The sequence below is a fragment of the Tachypleus tridentatus genome, chromosome 13 (assembly GCF_004210375.1).
Source record: "Tachypleus tridentatus isolate NWPU-2018 chromosome 13, ASM421037v1, whole genome shotgun sequence".
NCBI classification, from domain to species: Eukaryota; Metazoa; Arthropoda; class Merostomata; order Xiphosura; family Limulidae; genus Tachypleus; species Tachypleus tridentatus.
This window is the reverse complement of record NC_134837.1, coordinates 55493500-55517652: the sequence shown is the minus strand read 5'-3', so window position 1 is coordinate 55517652 and position 24153 is coordinate 55493500. Positions and strand designations below refer to the sequence as shown.

The 24153-nt window shown below is 34.6% G+C and overlaps 1 protein-coding gene across 1 annotated transcript in view; it reads right to left on the bottom strand.

The window, feature by feature from the left end:
• Positions 1-23917, bottom strand: part of LOC143240025 (myosin regulatory light chain 2-like) — a 39710-nt gene extending 15793 nt beyond the window's left edge. Inside the window, exons 1-5 of the mRNA XM_076481789.1 lie at positions 23725-23917; positions 6799-7047; positions 6302-6377; positions 5639-5743; positions 3174-3249 (exon numbers count right to left, since the gene is read on the bottom strand). Of these exons, the coding sequence (XP_076337904.1) occupies positions 3174-3249; positions 5639-5743; positions 6302-6377; positions 6799-7047; positions 23725-23727 (509 nt within the window). The 5' untranslated portion in view covers positions 23728-23917. The remainder of the gene's footprint in view (positions 1-3173; positions 3250-5638; positions 5744-6301; positions 6378-6798; positions 7048-23724) is intronic.
• Between the last annotated feature and the right edge of the window lie 236 nt (positions 23918-24153).

Below are 24153 nucleotides of genomic sequence, written 5' to 3'. Positions count from 1 at the left end.
CGAACGAGTGTCTGTTAACTTCTCGTTCATGAAGATATTTCAGGTTCAATAAGTTCTATTTTTAATGTTGTAATTTGTATATTAAAAAGAAAGAGTATAGTTTTCAAAGAAACTTAAAACTTCTAGAAAGCTCTAAGTTAACTTTAAACCTTTTTCCCGTTTTCGAAACCATGTATAAATATGAAATAGTTGTGAACTATATAGAGTTGTTATAAGACTTAAGAGTTGAATCAATCAGTGTGTTTTCATGAAGTATTTGGATCTATATCTGCTGTCGCGCTTGTTGAATTACATTGTACAAATTGTACGTCTTTAGAATACATGTTTAGTGGACCAGTATTTGGTAATATAGTCACTTTTTCTTTTCACTTACTTATGTTACAACACTAAAAATAGGAGTTCGATTCCCCTCGGTAGACTCAGCAGATCGCTTAATGTGGCTTTGCTATAAGAAAACACATACACATACACACACATTTACTTATGAATTGAAAAATAATGTCTATGTTTACAGTTTATGAAGATAATCATGACAAAACTGATTTCAATAAATTATAAAAATAAAGATCTCATGTTTGAACAATCACATAAAAAAGTCTTATGGGACTCAAGAACAATTAAAATAAAGGACATTATATCTCATCTTTAATCTGAATATTTAATATTAAAAGTATTTGTTCATAATTGTGAAAATTATATTGGAACAAATAGTGGGGATTATACGATTTATATTCAACAGGTTGATTTGAACTATATGAAAAGCTACACGAAGGTTATCTGCGCTAGCCGTCACAAATTAAGTAGTGAAAAGAAAGCACCCACCGCTAAATCTTGGGTTACTCTTTCAGCAACGAACTGTGGGATTGACCATCATATAATAACGCCTCACGAGTAAAAGAACAATTAAATGTAGTGACAACATTCGAACTCATGACCCTCAGATTAACTTTTGAGCACTTTAACCAGCAGGCTATACCAGCCTTTAACAACAACACAAAATGAAATATGTTTGAAAATAAAAAATACAGTCTGTCAAATATTAAAGCTTTAATTAACAGTATAAGCTGGTCATAAGAAATGAAAACGTGTCTTAAGATAACGACGAATCGGGAAAATCGAGAGTTTGCTTTAAAAGTGTGAGAAAAATTGTGCTACATTAAAGAAAAATGTGTGAATTTTTACACTTGGAAAGCAAATAAGGTATGAAAACAACTAAAATCAGTACCTGAATCCTAAAATTTAAAACAAGTGTGTGAACTTTAATGCATATTTCGATTTTTATTTCTACGTAAGTAAGTTCTGATTTACACTCTGAAAGGTTGAAAAGTTACATCTGTTTTAAGTGGGTAGTTTTTAATATGGTGTGAGGATTGCACATGTAAAAACTTACTTTTGTTACAAATTTGTTTCAACGTGATTCATTGTTCTTTCAAACATTTTTTGTGGACAACCCTATCAGCACCATACTTAAAGATAACCATAGGTTTAACTGCCGAAATATTCATTGATTAGTGTTTGTTTTAGATTAAAGCCTTACTGGGTTATCTGTTTTGTCCACTGTGGAAAATTGAATTCCGGACGTTAGTGTGTAGAAACTCCTTAATTAGTGAGAGCAGGTTAAGCATAACAGTTTACTAAATGCTTGCAAAATACTGGCTTTTACTTATACCGAAACTTTAAATAACTAAGTATAAGTTATTTGAGTTAATCAATTAATATAGACAAAAGAGATTGTAGAAAACTACAACTGTTAATGTTGTTTTATAAAAGTGAACTTCATTATGCGATACCCGTATTGTGTAAAGAGAAAATTATGTCAGAAACGAATGTATAATACAAAATTTGGAAATGCATTCAAAACTTTAAAAAACTAGGTTTCCCGAAAATACAGGAGTAATGTTTCGGTTTGGCACGTTTTCCTGTCATTACTATTTTACGCAAGTCTTTAAAAGATTACATTCTGAAAGGGATAAATAAAGGTACAGCTAGTTCAACGTTATAGATGTATTAAATTTATGATGTTTGCCAACAAGATTGATACACACAATTTTCTTTCTTAATACAAATATATTTTGATATACAAACAATAATGCAATTTATAATAACGGTTATTACATATAATGATGTATATACAAAAGTTTTACAAACTTACAGACAAAATTGAGTCTTCTATCTAATCCGGAAATTCCTTGGTATCTTATCAAGAGTTCGCGACGAGCGAATTAATTCTGAGTTGCTATCGGTACAATTCACTAAACGAGAAGTTAGATAGCTCTTCACACGTGATTTTTTTCACAGTTAAGTAATACAAGTCTTCATAGAAATACTAACGTCCGAACTTAATCCGCTAATGTTAAACGGTTTGTATTGTTTTTTTGTTTGTTTTGGAATTTCGCAAAAAGCTACTCGAGGGCTATCTGTGCTAGCCGTCCCTAATTTAGCAGTGTAAGACTAGAGGGAAGGCAGCTAGTCATCACCACCCACCGTCAACTCTTGGGCTACTTTGTTATCAACGAATTGACCGTGGGATTGACCGTCACATTATACACCCCCACGGTTGGGAGGGCGAGCATGTTTAGCGCGACGCGGGCGCGAACCCGCGACCCTCGGATTACGAGTCGCACGCCTTACGCGCTTGGCCATGCCAGGCCTCAAACGGTTTGTAATGTGCAAAATTATAAACGTTTCTGGTCAAATATCTATAGTTTCTCGACTAACGTTTATCACAGTCATAGCTTCCGAAAGTTATACTATACTAACTGTAGCAAAAAGACAATATATATTGTCTCTTAGCGCGTCCATTTATAAACTTTAGAGCGATATTCTAGAAATATGAGTTGGCCCAACAATACTTGACGATACGATATTGGTTTCGTAAAATGTATATTGTCACTATTTATATTCGAGAAATGTTTACAAATTTAGTGTATAGGCGGGAATTTCGCAACATATTTAACAGTGTGAGTTATACATATTTCTAAATATATATTTAATTGAAACAAACATTGATATTAAAATAAATTATATAATAGTAAATCCTCTACAATTGCTATACGAAAATAGCTTATCTCACATTAAATAACAAAAACCTAACCTCGAGAAAAATAAATTATTGATACTGATCTTTAAGGTTATGAATGTTACATGATAAATATACATAAAGAGGAACTTACGTATCCTCATGGACCAGACCTTCCCCTTCATCGAAACGAGTAAAGGCGTTGACAACGACATCTTCTTCGTCAGTACCTAACAAAAATAAGTAATGATGTGTGTTTTTATGATTTCGTGATCTTATTTATAATTGTTTGTTTTTATTTATTTTTTGAACGAGGCTTATCTACGCTAGACGACACTAATTTAGCAGTGTAAGACTAGAGGGAAGGCAGCTAGTCATTACCACCCACCGTCAACCCTTGTGCTACCATTTTACCAACGACTAGTGAAATTGACCGTCACATTATGACGCCCCCACAGCTGAATGTGCTCTCATGCATCTGTTGCATTGTTGTAGGTCTCGAAACCATCCTCCGGAAGGTTTTGGTCTCGATGTTTTACGGGTTTCAAAAACAAGACCGACTATATTTAAAACTTTTACTAGTATTTGAACATACCCACGATTATTAATAGCTAAATTTTGATTACGGGGAAATTTATATAAGGCGCGGGATAGCTTAAAAGACGTTTTAGTAGTAAACCCATTAGGTAGGTGGTACTATACCTTTGCAATGATGTTTATATCGCCTCCTTTGTTTTGCTTACGTCACCAACTGCCATATTACGTGTATGTCAATCCGCAGCTGTAAGATAACTTATTAAAAATTACTTGCTACTATACAGTATATTACGCACAAGCTTACTACAAGTTTGTATGAACTTCATCTGGTTCATGTGTTAACGATTATCCCTAATATTCAACATGTCCAGTAGATCTGCTGTGAATCTGTTTGGTTTCAAAGATCGTAAAGAATTTACTCCAATAGTACTGGTTTTAGTTTTATTTGTTAACCTTATAACAGTCTTTTATTTACATTTTGTTTTTCATAGGATGAGACAAAAACATAAATTGTGGGGTTAACGTGTAAAAGATTTCTCGTTAAGATGTTAATAGTTTGTTTGATGCATGTGATTTTTATTCTTCTCGCTTTAATTTTCACTGTGCAATTTATTAAACATTGAGGTCTCAAGTATAACACTGATCTGTTCTGTTAATTCTACTTGCTTTTGAAATGTTAGAGAATAAAATTCAGATTTACATAAGCAAAATTATTATATACACTATTGTGCAAATTAATTGAAACAAGACGGAAAATTACGATTTTTTTTCAATTTTTTGCGTTTTATTTCTGAGAATCCCAAATTACTCATAAATTAATACATGACGTGACTGCCTTTATTTTCAGAAGATCATTAATCCGCTTTGGCATCGAGTCCACAAGTTGAGTGCAATCTTTACTAAGTTTTGGATCTCGGTACCACACCTCAATTATGGCCTCAATTAGCTTATCTTTCATAGTGCAGTCTTTTCCCCAAAGTTTCTCTTTACAAATCGCCCAAAGATTTTCAATAGGATTTAAGCCCGGAGAGTTTCCAGGCCAGTCCAGCACCTTTATTTGCGTTGTAGTCATAAAATTCTTCACAAGTTTCGATGTGTGGCACGGAGCCAGATCTTGCTGAAAAATGCCAGATCCATCAGGAAATCTCTTTTTCAATTCTGGAACGACTCTTATCTGCAAAACTTCGATGTACTGTGGTCCTCACATCATACCTTCTACGATATGTAACCCTCCGACGCCATAGTAGCTGAAAAAGCCCCAAAACATCTTCTTCAAGGGATGTTTTATGAACTGATTGATGTCAGATTCTCGAAGTTTCTCACCTGGAGATCTGTGAACATGCAGACATCTTTGACCCTGTACGAAGAAATAAGTCTTCTCACTGAATAACACCTTTCTCCATTGTTCTTGCGTCCAGTTCTTGTATTTCAGACCCCATTGATACCGTTTTTTCTTCATTGAGTTGGTAAGAAATTGTTTTTTGACTGGTCTCCTTGCCCTTCTAACGCAATTTCGAATGACGTAATATTTCTCAAAATTTCATCATATATCCCAAAAATAGATCGACCCTACTGCAAAACACAGCTAATGATGCCGTCTGTGTGAAAAAATGACTATTAAAGGAAATCAGCGGGTCCTGCGAGCCTACACTGGCCACCATGCTGAAAATATTGTAAAATGACCATTTGTTTCGATTAATTTGCACAAGGATGTATATGGATTGCAAGTGTGTTGTTAATTTGTATCACAAAATCTTTAGTCGGTGTCATCATAATTAGATCCAGGAGAACATAACTTAAAACTAATACCTTCATTTAAACAGTAATATTGTGTGGAATTGTATTTATCGTTATTCTTTGATTGTTCAACCCGGAATGATAATTGATAATTTGCATAATATGAAATTTCGTGGATTACAGCAGTTGCTGGAAGTTTAGCTGAAATGTACATTAAAAAAACCACTTCACAGGTGCAGTACTGTGCTTCTCTATTTAAATGTGAATTATAATTTTTTATCGTTTCTAAAAATATATACTAACCAACTTAAGATACGACAAAGATGTGCACATAACTGAACATACCTTCAGTCATTTTGTCAGCAAATATAGTGAGAAACATAGTGAAATTAATAGGGCCTGTTGCTTCCGCCACCATACTATCTACCTCAGGGTCAGAAATAAGTCGACCTAAATAATTATAAAGATAAAACAGTAATAAATGACACACATATATTACTAATTCTTTAAATCCAAAGGTTGGTTTCTACTTTTATTGAAGCGATACACACATGACAACAGTTTTTTCCCACGAAAATAGTTTATATAAATCCAGTAAATTAATTAATAGAATAACGATTATTTACATGCAAGAGTAATATATCAAACCTTCTAAAACAATATGAATTTATAATTTCTAAGGATATTCTATGGAACAAAAAGTTATTCGGTAAACAAATTTGGCATAGCACGGAAGCCTATTTCGCAGCTACGTGATTAACAACAAACAAACAGTCATTAATCATTTCCACAGTGTTTAAATAAGAGAAATGTGGAATTGTAGATCACATAACGTACTAAAGACAATTTCATAATTATTATCCTATCCTAGTAAGACCTCTTTCTGTTTATCTGTTTCCCAGTCCACCCATCTATTTGTATCTCAATATTAATGGAAACAAATCACATTTACAACTGCACATGACATTTTTTTACGACATATAAAAGTAACTGGATGAATATTCTTACCTAAAGAATCAAAGGTGATTTTCAGATCGTTCTTTGAGATAAAGCCATCTTTGTCTTGGTCAATGAGCTGAAACGCCTGAAATAATCAAAATTACATGAAAGTCTTTTCCAACACGGCAATATGTTCAATCTTTATAAGAATATGCTAGTAAAATTTATGTTATCACAAAATACATTATGATTTGTGTGGACAGTGTGGTTTGCATCGTAGTTCAGTAAAGAAATTAACCACTACGTATCAAATTGTTTGATAAAAAGATTGGAGTATGTTATAAAATCCATGAATATTACATATATGTTATGAGAAGTTGTTTGAAGCTGCATTAGAAGAACGTAGCAATCTTTTGAAACTACCAATTTATTATATGGTAATACTTTCCATTTTAGAGTTATTCTACTGAGTAGTGAATAGGAGCGAAAGAAAAATACTTTCACTTCCTCATTTCACTTCTTAGCTTACTTTACAGGAGACAAATCTTATGAACTAGAGCGGTTACCTCCTTAAATTCTTGAACTTGATGCTGAGTAAACATAGAAAAAACGTTTGAGCTGGATCTTTTAGCTCTTTTAGTGGATCCTTTAGATGCTGGAGTACGTGCAGGAGCAGAGGGAGGGACCACGGCCGGTGCAGGAGCAGAGGGAGGGGCCTCGGCCGGTGCAGGAGCAGAGGGAGGGGCCTCGGCAGGTGCAGGAGCAGTCTCCTCCTTTTTCTTACTCCTCTTTTTTTTCTCTTTTTTCTCGTCTGCCTATAATATAGATTAGATCTTTTAGTAACTTATGACAAAGTACCCTTTCTAGGTACTGCTTCTCCTCTTTTTTATTTAGTTAAAGTCGATCCTGGTTATGGATTTTGTAAGGATGTTGACTAAATTCTGAGAAACGAACAAAGGCTAAAGAGTAGAAAAAATACCACCATCAGATGTGATCAAGAAATTAAAGGAGTGCTTGCTTTGATATCTGAATGCTTAGATTTCTGTTATTTTATCATAAAATGTAAACACAGGTTTTGAAATTAAAAGTGTTCTAACCAGGGGCGTAGATCATGGGGGGTTGGGGATACATCTCCTTCATTTTAGGTGGGGGGTATGGTGCATACAATCATCCCCCCTACAGTTTGGTATGATGAATTGTTTTATTGCATCACAAGCCCACAAATTGTGTGTTTGTTCTTGTGATTCTCGTGTTCTTACCAATCGAATCACATAATTAGGCCTAGATGTAGGCTTTTTAAGTAGCCGAAATGTACATCTTTGATATAGGCGAGCTTCTAAGCTTTTCGATCTAAGCGATAGTTCATAAGTGTCAGTCAGTAGGCCTAAGTATACATGCAAGGCTTGCAAGCACTATCACAGAATCTACCTACGACTTATACGTAGCGTAAGATTAAGTAAAATTTTCATCACAACAGATTGAACAGAGCATGAAATTCGAAAATATTACTCCCCAGCGTAAATTACTGTGATCTAGAACTGGCAGGTCATTTGTAGCTTGTAGCTGCATCAATCTTATGTGTATATTGTGCGATTTTCCTACGCCATTTGTTCTTATGCATGTCTAGCCGGTTTTATTGTCGAATGCCTTACTCTCCTTAACTGCCAAATGCGCTGACCACAGTGTACGTTTAGTGTACAGTTAACGACAGGTTCGGGCCGCTTGGATATAGACGCACCCTACATTACCCCCTCCGCTCCCTTTAGTCTGAGCCTCGATTTTACAACAAAGCTCATTAGACTTATGTTTGCGGCCCTCATTAATCTATAAAATTTCAGGTTATCACCGCCCACTAATAAAGTGCTGGTGCTTTATGGTAAAAGAATAACATATTCTCTCATTATAGACAGTAAAAATATTGTATTTTCTTGTATAATTAGAACACAAAAGGGGCAATTTCAACGGCCTGAAGTCTCTACTTCAATTGTATTGCTAGTTTTTGTTTAGGTGTTTTTATTTAATAGACGTGCTTATAGACATTATATCACAATGTGTTTGCCTTCTGATGAGCTTTAACAGGAATATAATATATTTGTGATTGTTTAAGTATTTTTCGAGAAACTTGCAGTTACTCGTGTTGTTACTAGCAACATTATTGTTCCAGCGATGTCAATGCGGTCAGTCGGCTCGGTAGTTCAGTCCTACTTCCATTCTGTTCTATCTTCGTTCGTTGTACGTTAGAGTTTTTGAAAAAATACTCTATTTTAGCCTGTTGAGTCATCTGTGAAACAGTTTCCAATTATGACAAGCAAGCGTCTGAAACTTTCCGATATTAGACAGTTCTGCAAGCCAGTTACTAGTACTACAAGTGACAATGCAGATGCAGATAATCCAACAACCTCAAGCAAAGGAATAGAAACTTGCCATGTGCAACTATTGCACATCATGAACCACCAGATAGTTGTAAAACAAGTTTGTGCAGTAATGAAAAATCTGACACTCCACAGATACAGTGTTGAAAGCCATATCATCCAGACGCACAACTAATACCACGACAGAAAGCAAAATCTCAAAATACCAACTTCCAGGGAAAGTGGTTTGATGAGTTCCCATGGTTGCACTTCGACTCAAAACTCATATGCTTTCATTGTGCCAAGGCGGAAAATAGAGGCCTTTTTTAGGGAAATTGGAGAGGCCAGTGGAGTATACCTTCATATCCACCGGATTTTGCAACTGGACAAAGGCAAAACGGAAATTCAACGAACACCAATCCACCTCTCAGCACAGATTCGCTATTTCTCCAGAAGGTTCACTTGATGTAACTCCAGTGACTGTCCAGCTACATGATGGAAAAAAGAAGCAGCAGGAAGAATGCAAAAGAAGTATAGCCAAAATATTCAGAAGTTTACGTTTCTTACTGCGTCAAGGTTTAGCATTACGTGGACATACTGATACAGAGGGGAACTTCCTGCTTTTACTGAAGCTCCTGGAAGAGGAAGATCCTGAGTTGACGGTCTAATGAAATAATGGAGATGTTCAGCAATCAAATACTGAGGAACATAGCACAAAAAAGTGCAGCAAAGTAAAATCTTTGCATTAATGGTTAATGGCACCCAAGATGTTACAGGTGCCGAACAGGAAGCAATATGTGTACGATACGTAGATGAGAACATTGACTTCCATGAGACATTTCTTGGTTTGTACAGTGTTTCCAATATAACTGGTGAAACAATATCCTCGACTGTACTTGATGTACTGACTAGATTCAAGTTACCATTGTCAGGGTTAAGAGCACAAACTTATGATGGAGCCGCTAACATGAATGGTGCGTACAGTGGATGCCAGGCAAAAATAAAAGAGAATCAACCATCAGCTTTGTTATTTCACTGCAGAGCACACAAGGCTAATTTAATAATGCAACATGCAGTTGAAGCTTGTGAATGTGTTCGAATTTTTATCCAGTGGGCACATGAACTTGGTGTCTTGCTTCAGAGGTCAGGCAAATACAAGACAATCTTTGAAAATATTGTATCGTCAGACAGCCACAATGGTCCAGTTAAATACATCCACCCACTGTGTCAAACACGCTGGTTGTGCCGCCTATCTGCAATTACATGTGCTAATGATCACTACAGTGACATTGTTGATTCTTTGTCTGAATTAGCAAATGAAAAATCAGATGTAGCAGTGAAAGCATGAGGTCTGCTGGACAGATATGACAAAGAAAAGGCAGTTTTAGGATTGTTGATGGCTCAGCATCCATTAGCTACATTAGAGGAACTAAACCGTGCATTCCAAGCAAAATGAGCGACAGTATCTGGCATTATTGAAGCATCTGCAATAACAGTTGAGCAATTGCGGGTATTGCGAACAGAAGAAAATTACAACAAGATATTAGATGAAGCTGAGAAAAAGGTAACTTCCCTAGATCTGGTGCCTATTGAACTACCACGCATTCGTAGACCTCCCAGAAGGTTCACAGGTGATGGCTTAGCACACCATTCTGCAACAGCTAGAGATTACTACAGAAGCCAATATTTTGAATTTGTGGACACAGTCATAGAACATCTGACCACTAGATTCAATGCAGACAACAATGACTTGAGGCAATATCTGGCACGTGAGAACATGATCACATCTGGTAAGATTGACAACTCGGTTATGAACTTCTATCCAGAAATATCTGCACAAGGGTTCGAGTTTCAGTTGCCCATGTTCAAAGGAACAACAAAAGCAGGATCTCTGACAGGTGCGAAGGATGCTTACTGTAAAATGCATGAAACAAGCCAGCAGATGTTTAGTGAAGTGTTTCTTCTCATGAAAATTTTGCTTGTATGTCCAGTATCCAGCTGCGAATGTGAACGCAGCTCTTCTGCATTAAGACGGTTGAAGACGTGGTTAAGGTCAACTATGTTTCAGTGCCGCCTCAACCATATGGCAGTTTGTCACACTTACAAAGATGAGGTCGACAAGATAAATATAGAAGAGCTTATGAAAGAATTCATAAACAGATCATCACAAAGGAGGTTTACGTTTGGGAACATGTAGACGAAAGGACTAAATGAATCTTACTTCAATGAAAAGTATGAATAATTATGTGCTACATTGTATTGATGTGTAATTTTCAAGAGTTCGCAAATACATTTTAATTATTTTTATCAAATAACATACACAGTTTTTCAGTAGATATAAACTTATCAAGAGTAATTACTAATTTCATTAATATTTGAAAACGTAATTCATGCAATGAAAGTTATTAGCAACCTTGTCAAGTATAATGGCCATCTTTTATACTGTGCTGTGTGCAGGAATAAATTCATGTGGCAGCTAATTTGTGGCACATTTTGTCTTTATTCTATTAACATTTTGAAAACTGTTCACAACACCTCACTTATACAAACCTACATGAAAACCTTGGAGTATCGTGGCAACAAGATTACTCTGCGACTGCATGTTTACAGCTTTCAGGTTAACGTAATCAGAGATTACTAATTTGCAAATTGAACAGTCCACATAACTGGTTGCAAAAATCATCCCCTAATCGGGTGTAAAAAATCTACGCCCCTGGTTCTAACGCTTATAAAATAGTACATTTCATATTGTAAAGTGAACTGGTCGAAGTCTTATATATCTTTCCCGAGTATCTTTCTTGTTATAATATCAAAGTGATTTTTAACTATGCTGATCAATTTGTTAATGGTGCATAAGGAAAGAACTATTGGAAAACTAACTTATGGAAATTGCTGTTAAGAAAACTATAACAACAAATACTTAGCATTCGTGCTACCATAAACAAATTCACACATACACACACATGTGCTTAGCTATCCTTAGACCAGGCGAGACTTATACTGATGTTAAACAGGCGATAAAAGGCCATCTATTAAAGTCCTCTTAATCAGCAAAATAAAGAAATCAGTCTAGCATTCGACAAACGTATACTCGGTAAAGGTTAGTTCAACGTTGAAGAAGAAAATATCACCAATTGAAATAACTTATTTTATTGAGTTCTCTGGTGTGATATCGTTAAGTCTACGGATTTAAAACGCCAAAATTAGGCGTTCGATTACCCTCGGTGGACATAGCAGATAGCCCGTTGTGGCTTTGCTATAACAAAACACACATACCCACACATCATTTATCGAATCGTTTTATTTTTCATTCGCCTATTTTACAATGTGCATGTTTCCAATGTCGCGTGTTTAGTTATATACATATATCTTAATTTGTGAAGGACACATTTCGAATACTTTTGGTACTATCGGAAATTTCGTTTTCTGTAAAACGTTTTTACCATTACTAAATATTTTTATTCCTATATTTGAGTTAACTTTATGGTTTTATAAAAGTGTCCCTAATACTGCACTTAGTAATGTCGTCAGATGGATTATGCATGCATCTCAAACTCAACAGTGGAATGGGCTTTTGTATATAATCTGGAAATACACGAAATTTAATAAAATAATGTCGTTTAAAATATATATTTTAAATATTTCAAAGTATTTCAAATATTGGTTTATGCATAAAAGTTTTACAAACTTACAAACTATACTGAGTCTTCTATCCGGTATAGAACTGAATATCTTAACGATGGTCCACGGCGAGCAAAGTAATTCTAAGTTGATATTGTTACATTTCGCTTCAAATAGTTAGCCGTCTTTTCTTGGCTGACCTCACACCCTTACAAGCTGACTTTTTAACGGCGGAGATATTTAATGTTTTCGTAGAAATAATAACTTCCGTAGTAATTCACTGAAGTTGGATGGTGTGTAAAGTTCGAAATTTATAAACGTTCATGGTCAAATTCTGTAGTTTTCCGATTAATAAGCGTTAATCACAGTTATAGCTTTCAAGGCTTATAGTTTTCTGACCTTTGCTGACTATTAATAAAAATAACTGTTTCTTGGTGCATCAGTTTACGTAGTTTAAGGCGAGATACTCGAAGATTCAACAATGTTTGAAAACACGTTAGCGTTTTCTCAAAACAAGTATTGTTGATTTTAGCTTTCGAGAATCTTCTACAAATTTAAAACAAAACAGATGAGACTCGTGAAATACACATCCAAAAATACATGTTACATGTCTCAAACTAAAACAAACGTATGGATTAAAATAAATGCATAACAGTAACTCCCTCACACAGTATAATGAAATTTTAAATATAATTCTCAAATTGAGTTTTTGATTTTCGTCATATTTCATTATATTAATTTGATGGTGTATAAAGACAAACTAGTTTACACAATACAACAAGGCAGTAAAACTTTAAATACATTTGAGTTTGTATATTTCATTGTTTGATAGTTTTTTCGTATTTATAATTTCTTTGGACATCAATTCTTATTTATTTGTTATTTAACTTTATCCAGATGTGTAATGATAATAATTTGGTTAAGCAGAGGTTTCAAAATATTTTGTAAAAACAAATATTCAAAATCGAAAATGAGGTATTGTGTTTATACACCAGTAAAAAACATGCTCCAAAAGGTTATAAGTTGAAATCTAATCTAACAGACAACGATTCGTCTTAGCCTTTGTTCCATGTCACTGGAACAGCTGGTACACGTATACTATTTTTAGACGATTTGTTCCATATGCTTATATGGTATTTCTCTGTAACCAAGCTACACTAATTCACGAAGTATATCAGGTTTTATGAGCGTAAAACCAGTGCAGTTGGCGAAAAATGCCCTATAAAAATTAATCCAAGAGTTCAGCTTCACAGTTTATTTGTTGTTCTTGTCTGTTCATTTTTTTCTAGTAGTAATACAGTGTTAAATATCTGACTATAGGACATCTTATATTCAGAATTCTTAGCTGTGTCTAAGAAAACAAACAAGTAATCTTTGAATTTATTGATGTGTAGAAGTCGTAGAAAAGAATTACGTGTATTAAATAATATATTGTAGGAGTGTATCTCAGGACGGCTGTTATGTGTATTAATACTTTTACTAATAAAGCAGAAAACAACGTTTCGACCTTTTTAGGTTGTTAACCTGAAGATGACCTAAGAAGGTCGGAATGTTATTTTCCGCTTATCAATAAAAGTGTTAATACCAATACCAACCGTTCTGAGATACATTTTTACTTCAAGTGGGTTTCTTGTCATCACGAAATACTGTAGGAATGTTCGCAATCACTTACTTCGTAAACAACCTTATGACCTGCTAGAAAAGTTACCTTATGATTTATGACTTTATTTATTTTTATTTATTTCACAAAACTAACATATATTAACATGTTTCGCATATTAAATTTGCCAAAGCAAAAACAAGGTTTCTCAGATAAGCTTTAAGACAAAAGCTTAACACTTTTAAACAAACCAATAAAACTTTTTCTTTTCAACCAATATGCATTAATATATATCATTTATGACTTTTTAAAAAAATTTGATAAACAACTTACTTTGTTTTCAAGAATCAATAGGAACAATAATATATTTCTGTTGAATTTTCCGGATTTTATCATTGTATTGAAAAAAGTAAAATCTGTTGGATATTTAGTTAAATTAACACAAACTAATTTTTCTTTAATTCTATTAATAGCATATCTCCATTCTAAAAGCCAATTTGGAGGATAATGTTTAAAATTATTAAGTTTAAAATATAACTATCTTCGTTTATCTTTATGGAATTTATAACGTCTTCTTTTTTACAATTTGCAGCTGTTCTGTATTTAGAATCTTTTTTGTTGATTTTTCCCCAAATAATTATCTTTAATTATATCCAAATTTACAGCAATAACATGCTTATAAAAAATCTGTTAAGCACGATTTATGGACTGTTAAAACAATGAACCTATATTAAAAACTAAATAAATTAAATAAACACAATTAGCAAATACAATTCAAACATACGATTTTACTGCTTTGTTTACATTTGTACCACTTAATGATTTGGTAATAGGGAAAAATTCGTTAATAAATTGATTTATAGATCTACCCATAGAAATATATAAAAAAAAAACTTTACTGTTAATAAGATTAAAAGCATATTCGGTTTTTAAATATATAATAATTATACAGTGTATTTATTTTGACAATTACAATTATGAACAAGCAGTCGGTATACCAATGGGTACTAATTTTTCGATCAGTGTTTCCAGTCTGTAAGTTCAAACATAATTTCTCAACTCCGGGATTACTTTCCTTAACATATAGATCTATCAATGATTTTATTAGTATTAATAATCCAGGAATAAGTAATTGTATTGGTACCATTTGTCCTACAGTTATACAGATTGAGAAAAATTCTATAACAAATGCTGAAGTACATTAATTAGATATAAATATTAAGATTATTAAAAATTATTGTAATGTTAATATTTATGATAAAATGAATAATTTTACGTTTAAAATTTTGGACTCACTTTTCCGAACAGTAATGTACCAACAAATGCCATACAGAACATTATACACCTACAGCCTCTTAGGCATCCTAGAATTTGAAGTAATGTACAATTATTAATATATAATATTAATATATTAGTGCATAAACTGAAAATAGTGATTCAAACAACATAATAATATCTACTGTAAAAATAATTTCTAAAATTATTTTATGGAAGTAATTGAAACTACCTGTTAGACATTTCATATCTTGTATAGGTAGATAAATGTAAGCATAGTTGCATTATCTTTCCTATATAGGGCCTGCTACTATGTAGATTTTTTTAGAACCATTGAAGATCTAGATAATAACATGGTAGAATGGAGGATGGAAACTATACTAATAATTTTGGTTAGGCTTAGTTTAGTAACACTGTAACATCTTTGTATTTATGTTCAAACATCATACTGGCAGTTGAAGTGCAATTTTCAACAGTTTTACAGTTTCCTGTTTTGATGTATTGTATTTAATTATATATTGTTGCTTTTATTATTTTTGATTATTTTATTTATTTTACACACATACTCTCACACACATATATATATATAGAAGTATAAATAATCTTAAGATAAGTAATGTTATTAACACTATTTACTCGGTATAATTAGAAATGGAAAATACTTTAATTTCTAATATAGAGGCACATTATTTAGATTTAGAAATTAAAATAAATTTAAATGATAACAATCTAAATATTTTTCTTTTCCACCATATGGTTTATCCTTGTTTAATAGTAATGTAATATACTCTTCTGTTATAAGTATTATAACTTCACAATTATTCAGATTCTGTACAATTTGTAAAAAGTTCAATATTTTATTAACAATGTTGAAATGTTGATGCAAGAAAATAATATTTAATGCATTTAATAAATTAACTTTAAATAAAACTATTAAAATATTCTGTGATAAATATGAGAACGTATTACATAAATATAAGAAAGTAAAAATTTAGGAAATGTCACTGAAGTTTTCAGATAAGTACTTTTAGTTGTTTATTATGTCATTTAAACAACTTGGCACTACTTTCATGCGGATTACCACCTTACCGCATATAAAGGGTTGTTATAGTTTTTAAAGGTCTAAAAATTGATAGTTACAGTGGACTTAATGGGTGGTGGTTGGGCGTTATACTAGTTACCTCTATAGTAGTATAATTTTTCTATTGAGCTACTAATTAAAGGTGCTGGAATATTAACTTCAGGAGGTAAGTTTACCTTACTTATCCCCAAGTGGTAGTACCATATTATTATTACTTTATTTTTATCTTTCTTATCCCCAAGTGGTAGTACCATATTATTATTACTTTATTTTTATCTTTCTTTTTCATTACTTTGGAGAGCAGTCACCTTTCCACAACTGTTTGCAGACAGTACAGCATGATATTGTCGTTGGACGTTGTGGGATTCATGCCCCCATCTCGATCTACTAATTGCTTTTTGTTTTGATTATTTTATCATTTGATTTTGAATATTTTATTATTATTATTATTTATGAATTTATTCATATGAGATTAGCGAACGTAGGTTAAGCCTGACAGACACTGTAGCACAACCACAACGGGTGTTCTAGTTCTTCATTTACCTTCAAAACTTAAGGTACATTTTATATTCTACATTATAGCCTGTACCCTGAGGATCCTTTTTTATGCAGAGTTTTCGATTTTTGTTTGGGCTTGGTTTAGTTTATAAGAAAATGCATGCACACATTTACATGTATGTAAATAAGTAGAAAAATGTAAAGGTGATTCCCTCAGTGTGGATTCCTGTACATGGCGAGGCGACATCCCAGAGAAGATTCTGCTTTTTCAATTCACCTCCTCTGGGATCTACAATCCACCCACGTGATCGCCATGTCCGACAAAGGGAGGAGATGATCCTGATGGTTGAGGGGCTCAACCCTAATATTCCACTTTAGCCTTGAATTCTTGTAGACGGTCTGCTTTGGGGTGGTCCCACCATGGTCAATTGGCTGGTTCACTTGGGCTAGGGTCAACCAAGTACCAGTGTTGGATGTTCTCAACGGGTGTTGTGGACATTGTGCCTGATACTGTTGCTTAGAGATAGTGCTCACGAAACACTGAAGTCGTTGCAATGTCCTTGTTTGACATTGTAGTGTGTCCTCTCAGAAATCACCATGGTAGGTAGGACCAGTGGGCACTGAAATTTCCCTTTCTTTATAATGGATACTCCATTTAAAAATCTTAATAAAATACTGAAAACAGTCAATAGAAAAACGACCGTACAACCTTTATTATACACCCTTGTGCAAATTAATCAAAACAAATGGTCATTTTACAATATTTTCAGCATGGCAGCCAGTGTAAACTCGCAGGACCCGCTGATTTCCTTTAAAAGTCATTTTTTCACACAGACGGCGTCATTAGCTGTGTTTTGCAGTACGGTCGATCTATTTTTGGGATATATGATGAAATGTTGAGAAATATTACGTCATTAGAAATTGCGTTAGAAGGGCAAGGAGACCAGTCAAAAAACAATTTCTTACCAACTCAATGAAGAAAAAACGGTATCAATGGGGTCTGAAATACAAGAACTGGACGCAAGAACAATGGAGAAAGGTGTTATTCAGTGACAAGACTTATTTCTTCGTACAGGGTCAAAGAAGTCTGCATGTTCACAGATCTCCAGGTGAGAAACGTCGAGAATCTGACATCAATCAGTTCGTAAAACATCCCTTGAAGAAGATATTTTGGGGCTTTTTCAGCTACTATGGCATCGGAGACTTACATATCGTAGAAAGTGTGATGCGAGGACCACAGTACATCAAAGTTTTGCAGATAAGAGTCGTTCCAGAATTGTAAACGAGATCTTCTGATGGATCTGGCATTTTTCAGCAAGATCTGGCTCCGTGCCACACATCGAAACTTGTGAAGAATTTTATGACTACAACGCAAATAAAGGTGCTGGACTGTTCTGGAAACTCTTCTGACTTAAATCCTATTCAAAATCTTTGGACGATTTGTAAAGAAAGACTTCGGGGAAACGACTGTACTACGAAAGATAAGCTAACTGAGGCCATAATTGAGGTGTGGTACCGCGATCCAAAAATTAGTAAAGATTGCACTCAACTCGTGGACTCGATGCCAAAGCAGATTAATGATCTTCTGAAAATAAAGGCAGTCACGTCATGTATTAATTTATGAGTAATTTTTGGATTCTCAGAAATAAAACGCAAAAAAATTGAAAAAATCGTAACTTTCCGTCTTGTTTCAATTAATTTGCACAATGCTGTAGATCCCCCAACTCAAAATAAAAATAAAATAATAAAAACAAACCATAGGTAAACGACCACGTTTTGAAGATTCTGAACAGCAATCTTCAACTTCTTCAACGACTGTACGTAACTTTCTGATATTATATTTTTATCTGACAAATCTTAGAGCAAATGTCTCCAATTTTTATTCAGAATGGATTAGAGGGACTTGTTAGCTCTTCTATGTCAGACAAAAAGCTACATTTTGGAGACATTTTGATGAAAACATCCACTCCAAAACATAGTGAACTCCTCTTGAATTCGAATGCCATTGGTGGTTACTCCCCATGCTACTTTGAATTCGTCACGAGGAGTTATTGTTGAAAAGGATTTTAAGAACATTCTCGCGTCACAAATTCTCTCTGGTTTTCCACCCAAAAAGTTTCTGCAGTGAGGCATGTCTTCACTAACAAAGATAGAATTATGTCCTAATTTTGAGGTTTACATCAGTCTATCTGAGACCATCAAGGCAGGTTATCTAAATTGTAAGGTGGGGCCATATATTCTAAATCTGCTCAGATGTTTCCAATGTCAGTGGTTTGGTCACTTAAAGACATCATATTGTGGTTCCTTGATGAGTGAGTACTTATTGTGGTGACGTGGAACATGTTGCCTTCGAATGCAAAATGGACTCTCATTGTGTTATTTGTAGTGGCTCTCATCCCTCTTATTTTCGTTCTTGCTCTAGGTGGGTGAGGAAAAAAGAGGTACAGCACATGAAAATGGTTCACAACATTTCTTAGCTCAAGGCTCAAAAGCTACTGTCCATCACTTCACCTCGGATGTATGCTGCTGCACTCCATTTCACTGCTACGGAGTCAATTTCAAACCGCGTGAAAAATCCTTCCTTTCTGTGGTTAAGAGAGTTGACGAGTCAACGTCAAAACCTGTCTCTATCTCCACCACTCCTTTCAGTGGCTCTCTGGATCCACTTTTAGTTCCAGTTTTTAGAAAATTCTCGGGTTCATCTTTTCTTCAGCCCCAAGATGCAGAATGATTATTTGTTTATGCCCACACCCACAGTCATTGGAACTTTCATATACCGATAGAGACCTGTCACTCGACCCAGGGCAGGATCCATAGAGGTCGATAGATCTTCTAGTAAAGAGAAACGATGTGGTCGCAAACAGAAGGGCTCTTCTGTGTGTCATTCCTTACAAAAAACATTTCTGAAACTTGCCGATACAGTCACATTTCGGCAATTTTATTTGTATAGAAATGATCGATTGTGTGATGGACGGGTGCATGGAGGGATGACACTGTTGACTGATTAGCATGTGCCCACTCTTGTCTATACTACTCGATACACCTTGGAGGCTGTAGCCATTCGTGTTTCCTTGGGTTGTACTATCACATTTTGTTCTTTCTACTTGTCTCTTGGAGAGAATTATGATCAATCAGACCTTGATGCTTTCATTGAACATTTGCCATTTACCCTTTTAATCCTGGAGAATTTTAATGGACACAATTCCCTCTGGGATGGTGTTGATATTGATGGCAGGGGTTGTTCCACAGAGTGCATGCTCTCGGATTACAACCTTTCTCTCTTCAACATTGATTCTTACACATATTTTCATGTACCTAATCAGTCTTTTACTGCTATATATCACTCTATCTGCTCCCGTTCACTTTTTTCTCATTTAAGTTGTCAGTTGACAATGTGACCAACGGGGCAGTGATCGTTTTGCTATCATTTTAAAGGAGTCCTACCGTGGTCATTACCACCTGACCCGGGTGCTACAGTAGAAACTGAACCAGGCCAACTAGCCCTCTTTTACTGTTCTCTTGAAAACTGATATTGCTGGCATTTGTAAGTCATCGATAGACGACTGTGTGGTAGCAGTAACTGAATGTATTGTCTAATCAGATGCTCAATCTATTCCTAAAATCTCGACAAGTTTTCCACTGTATCTTTATTTATGGTAGAATCCTGCTTGCCACATTGCACGGAAGGCTTAAAAATGAGTAATTTGCTGAAGTGGATGACAGCAAACGGTTTTACATTTTTTTTCTCTCTAAATCCGTTTGCGTGTACTTTTTCCACACAAGGGGTACTCAACCTGATCCCGAACTCCATGTTGGTGAAGTTGTGATTTCTATGGTTCCTGAGGCAAGACTCCTGGGGCTTATTTTTTATCATAAGTTGACTTTTATTTCACACATAAAGAACTACGTGTCAAGTGTAGAAAGCCATTGATCATCCTCCGTGTCTGTTCTTCTACCTGTTGGGAAAGAATCAATGTTCTATGCTAAGAATCTATCGTGCCCTCATATGATTAAAACTGGACGATGGGTCTCTGGTCTATGGCTCTGTCAGGACCTCGGCCTTGAAGATATTGGACCTTTTCACCATCAGGGGCTTTCTGTTCTTCTAGAGTTTGTACAATGAGTATCATGAACTCCTCTACACCTCGGCTCTTTGCAACTGTCTTTAATGTACACTTCAAAACTTCTATCCTTACCACAACATCTTACCTGAGGTTGTGTTTTCCTTTCTCAGAGGGTGGTGCTTTTGCAGAATAGACAATCTATTATTGTTCCTTTTACCTTTCGTATTCAGGCATAAATGGATGTATTTGGTCTGTCCTTGGATGACATTGCTTTCTCCACTGGTTAGGCAATCCCACTGTGGTTTATTACCATCCCCAAACGTGACCTCTCTTTGAATCATCTGAAGAAGGAGAATATTCCTGATTGGAAGTACCATTAAACATCTTTCACTCCAATTTACAAAGATTTTTCGAAATCAGGCGACTCTGTGGGTTCTGTTATGGTTTATTTCCTTTTACAATTTCTGTGTTCACTGACAAACTGTATGCTTTTTCTCTTACCCTGGATCATATAGAAGCTATGCAGTACACGAACTGTATTATTTATATCAATTTTCTTTGCTCTCTAATAGCTCTGGAATAATTTCACGTTAGTTCTGACCCTGCTGTCGTCGATATTCAAAACCGATTATCACATTTCTCTTTATCATCCATTTCTATCCAGTTCTTCTGGATATCGGGCCACGTTAGTGTTCGCGGGAACGAGCTCGTTGAGACTGCAGCCAAGTCTGCTTGCTCTGGTGTTATCACAGCCATGCCTGCAGTCAAGGTTCTGCTCCGCGTCAGTTGACAGTCGACTTGAAGTGAGTAAACGTGATAACAAGTTTTTCCAGATAAAAACCTTCTGTAGGACTTTGGCCGTCGTGCTTCTTTAAGGATCAGAAGGAGAATGTTGTCCTAGCTAGGCTACGCATTGAACACAGTTTTTTAACTTATTGTTTTTTTTATCTGATACTGATGCACCAATGCGTGGTCTGTGTGACACTCAAGTCACGATAGCCGACATTTTACAGTCGTGCCGTCATTACGACGGTCAGTGACAGCACCATTTTAGACATACTTTTATTATGGGTTCACCACTGACGTTGGACAATACTTTTGGCAATGGTGACACAGTTTACCTCAGTTGTGTTTTTAAATTTTTAAGGGTCATTTGCTTTCTAATTCTATTTAATTTTTTAATTCGTAAATTAGACTTGGCTTGGTTTTAACATTATACCTTTTCACGTATTTTAATAATTTTACATTAATTTTTTAACAGTTGTTTGGTGCAAATGGTGTAGTTGCTTTGCGTCAATAAACGCCAAACAACCAATCAACCAGCGAAGGCAATCAAATAAAGAATTTGGACTTTTAGAGAAAAATTACCTTTAAATTACCATGATAGTAATTTATTTAGTTGGCAACGTTTCAAACAAACTCTCTTTGTCAAGGCAGAATGACGTTAATAACAGTTACAAGAACGTTTTATGTATGTGTGTTCTTATGTATATGAATGTATTTAGAACAAACGAAAAATTTTAATAAATAATTTAATGTAGTTCAGGGTCATAATTATATGCATTTAAGAATACACAAAACTGTCTAATTTGAAACATGTTCAATTGCAATAAGGTTCTGACACTTACATAGAATACCCGAAGCTGCGCACTTTGGAAAAAGAAATGAGAAGTTTGCTGACTGACTTGGAGCATTGTAACTTTAAGATTAAAGATCTTTATATGTAAAAGACAAAGTCTAAGTAAAACTAACAGTTATTATTCTATACTGTGGAGTATATCCATAGTTTGTTTCTTAATTTTTTCTAAAGTTATATTGTTGAGATATTCACGAAACAGTGTTAATAATAGAAAGGAGAAAACAAAGAATATACATTGTTTTTTTCAAGCTCTAACGTACAGTTTAACATTTTATTTATTTAGTTTGTGAAGTGTCATTATTAACAGAATCTTTTAAATGTAAAATATAGTGTGAGTCGTACTTTGTTACTTGCTAGTTCACTCTTTGTCGTAAAGGTTCATTCTCTCTTTAATCAGGATTTGTTTGTTGTTGTTTTTTATTTCGCGCAAAGCTACTCAAGGGCTATCTGTGCTAGCCGTCCCTAATTTAGCAATGTAAGACTATAAGGAAGGTAAATAGTCACCACCAACCACCGTCAACTCTTTTATCAGCGAATAATGGGATTGACCATCACATTATAATGCCCCAACGGCAGAAAAGGCGAGCGTGTTTGGTGCGACAGTGATTCGAACCCGCGACCCTCAGATTACAAGTCGAATGCCTTAACCCACCTGGCTATGCTGGGCCTCTTTAATCAGGGCCTAATATAGTGCAATGCCTTCTTATTTTCTTAGCGAAATTTTCTTTTCGATTGTTCAGACAGATATTTCTTCTTATGGACACCTTCATTTATTTCATGGTTTTGGCTTAAGAAGAATTCTAACATATCGATAAAGTTATGTACTTTAGTGGGTGTTTTACTAATATTCACATCTTTGTGATGGTAAGACATAAATATATTATAAAACTCAAAACCTTTTGAAGCATGAGTTTTTAAACGTTTCTTCACTAACAGATATGAAAATATAGAACACTCCGAAATTGTGCATGTTTTATATATAAACCATAATGCAGGAAAACAAACAGTTTTATGCTTCACAAATATTTCATTACAACCATAGGGTAATATGGTAAAATTACAACCGTTAAAGGTAGGGGAAACTACGGTTGTAATAAATGAAATATCTGATAAAAGTACAATTATTTTTGTTGTCGTCAATTTTGTAATTACGGCATTTCACCAAGTACCGACGGTTTCAAGTATTAATTATAAACTATTACTTTTAAGATAATTTGCTTGCAAAATATATATCTGCGGACTTATACTGCTAGAAACCAGGTTTTGATATCCGTGGTGGGCAAACAGCCCTTTGTGTAGTTTGATAACAAAGAAACAAAAACAACTGACAATGACAACGCGAAACGGTATGAAATTAACTTACCATTCTACTAAACTGGAGAGATGAAGAAGAGGTAAGTGGAAATGAGGTTCACCTTTCTCCAATCGGTGTTTGAAAGTGAAGTACTAAGCAATCCTCCAGCTTGGCACTAGTCAGTATTTTCTGACGTCATTGTGTAGATCCAATGAAAGGCAAGATTCGTAAGGTCTGTGTATGTATAGAATAATGAAAGAACCAGTAATGCAACGTGTTATATTTATCTCACGACCGTTAAACCCGATCTTTAGAGAGCAAGCAGAATTAGAGATGCCTGTTCCATATATGAAGAAAGTGAACCACACTTAAAATAAGAGCAACTGTAGAGATAAGTAACTCACAAAACTATTTTGCTTTCTAAAAGATCGGTTACTAAACAATGTAGTAGGAAAACAAACTTACAATAATATAAGGAAAATTATAATACTTTTGTTT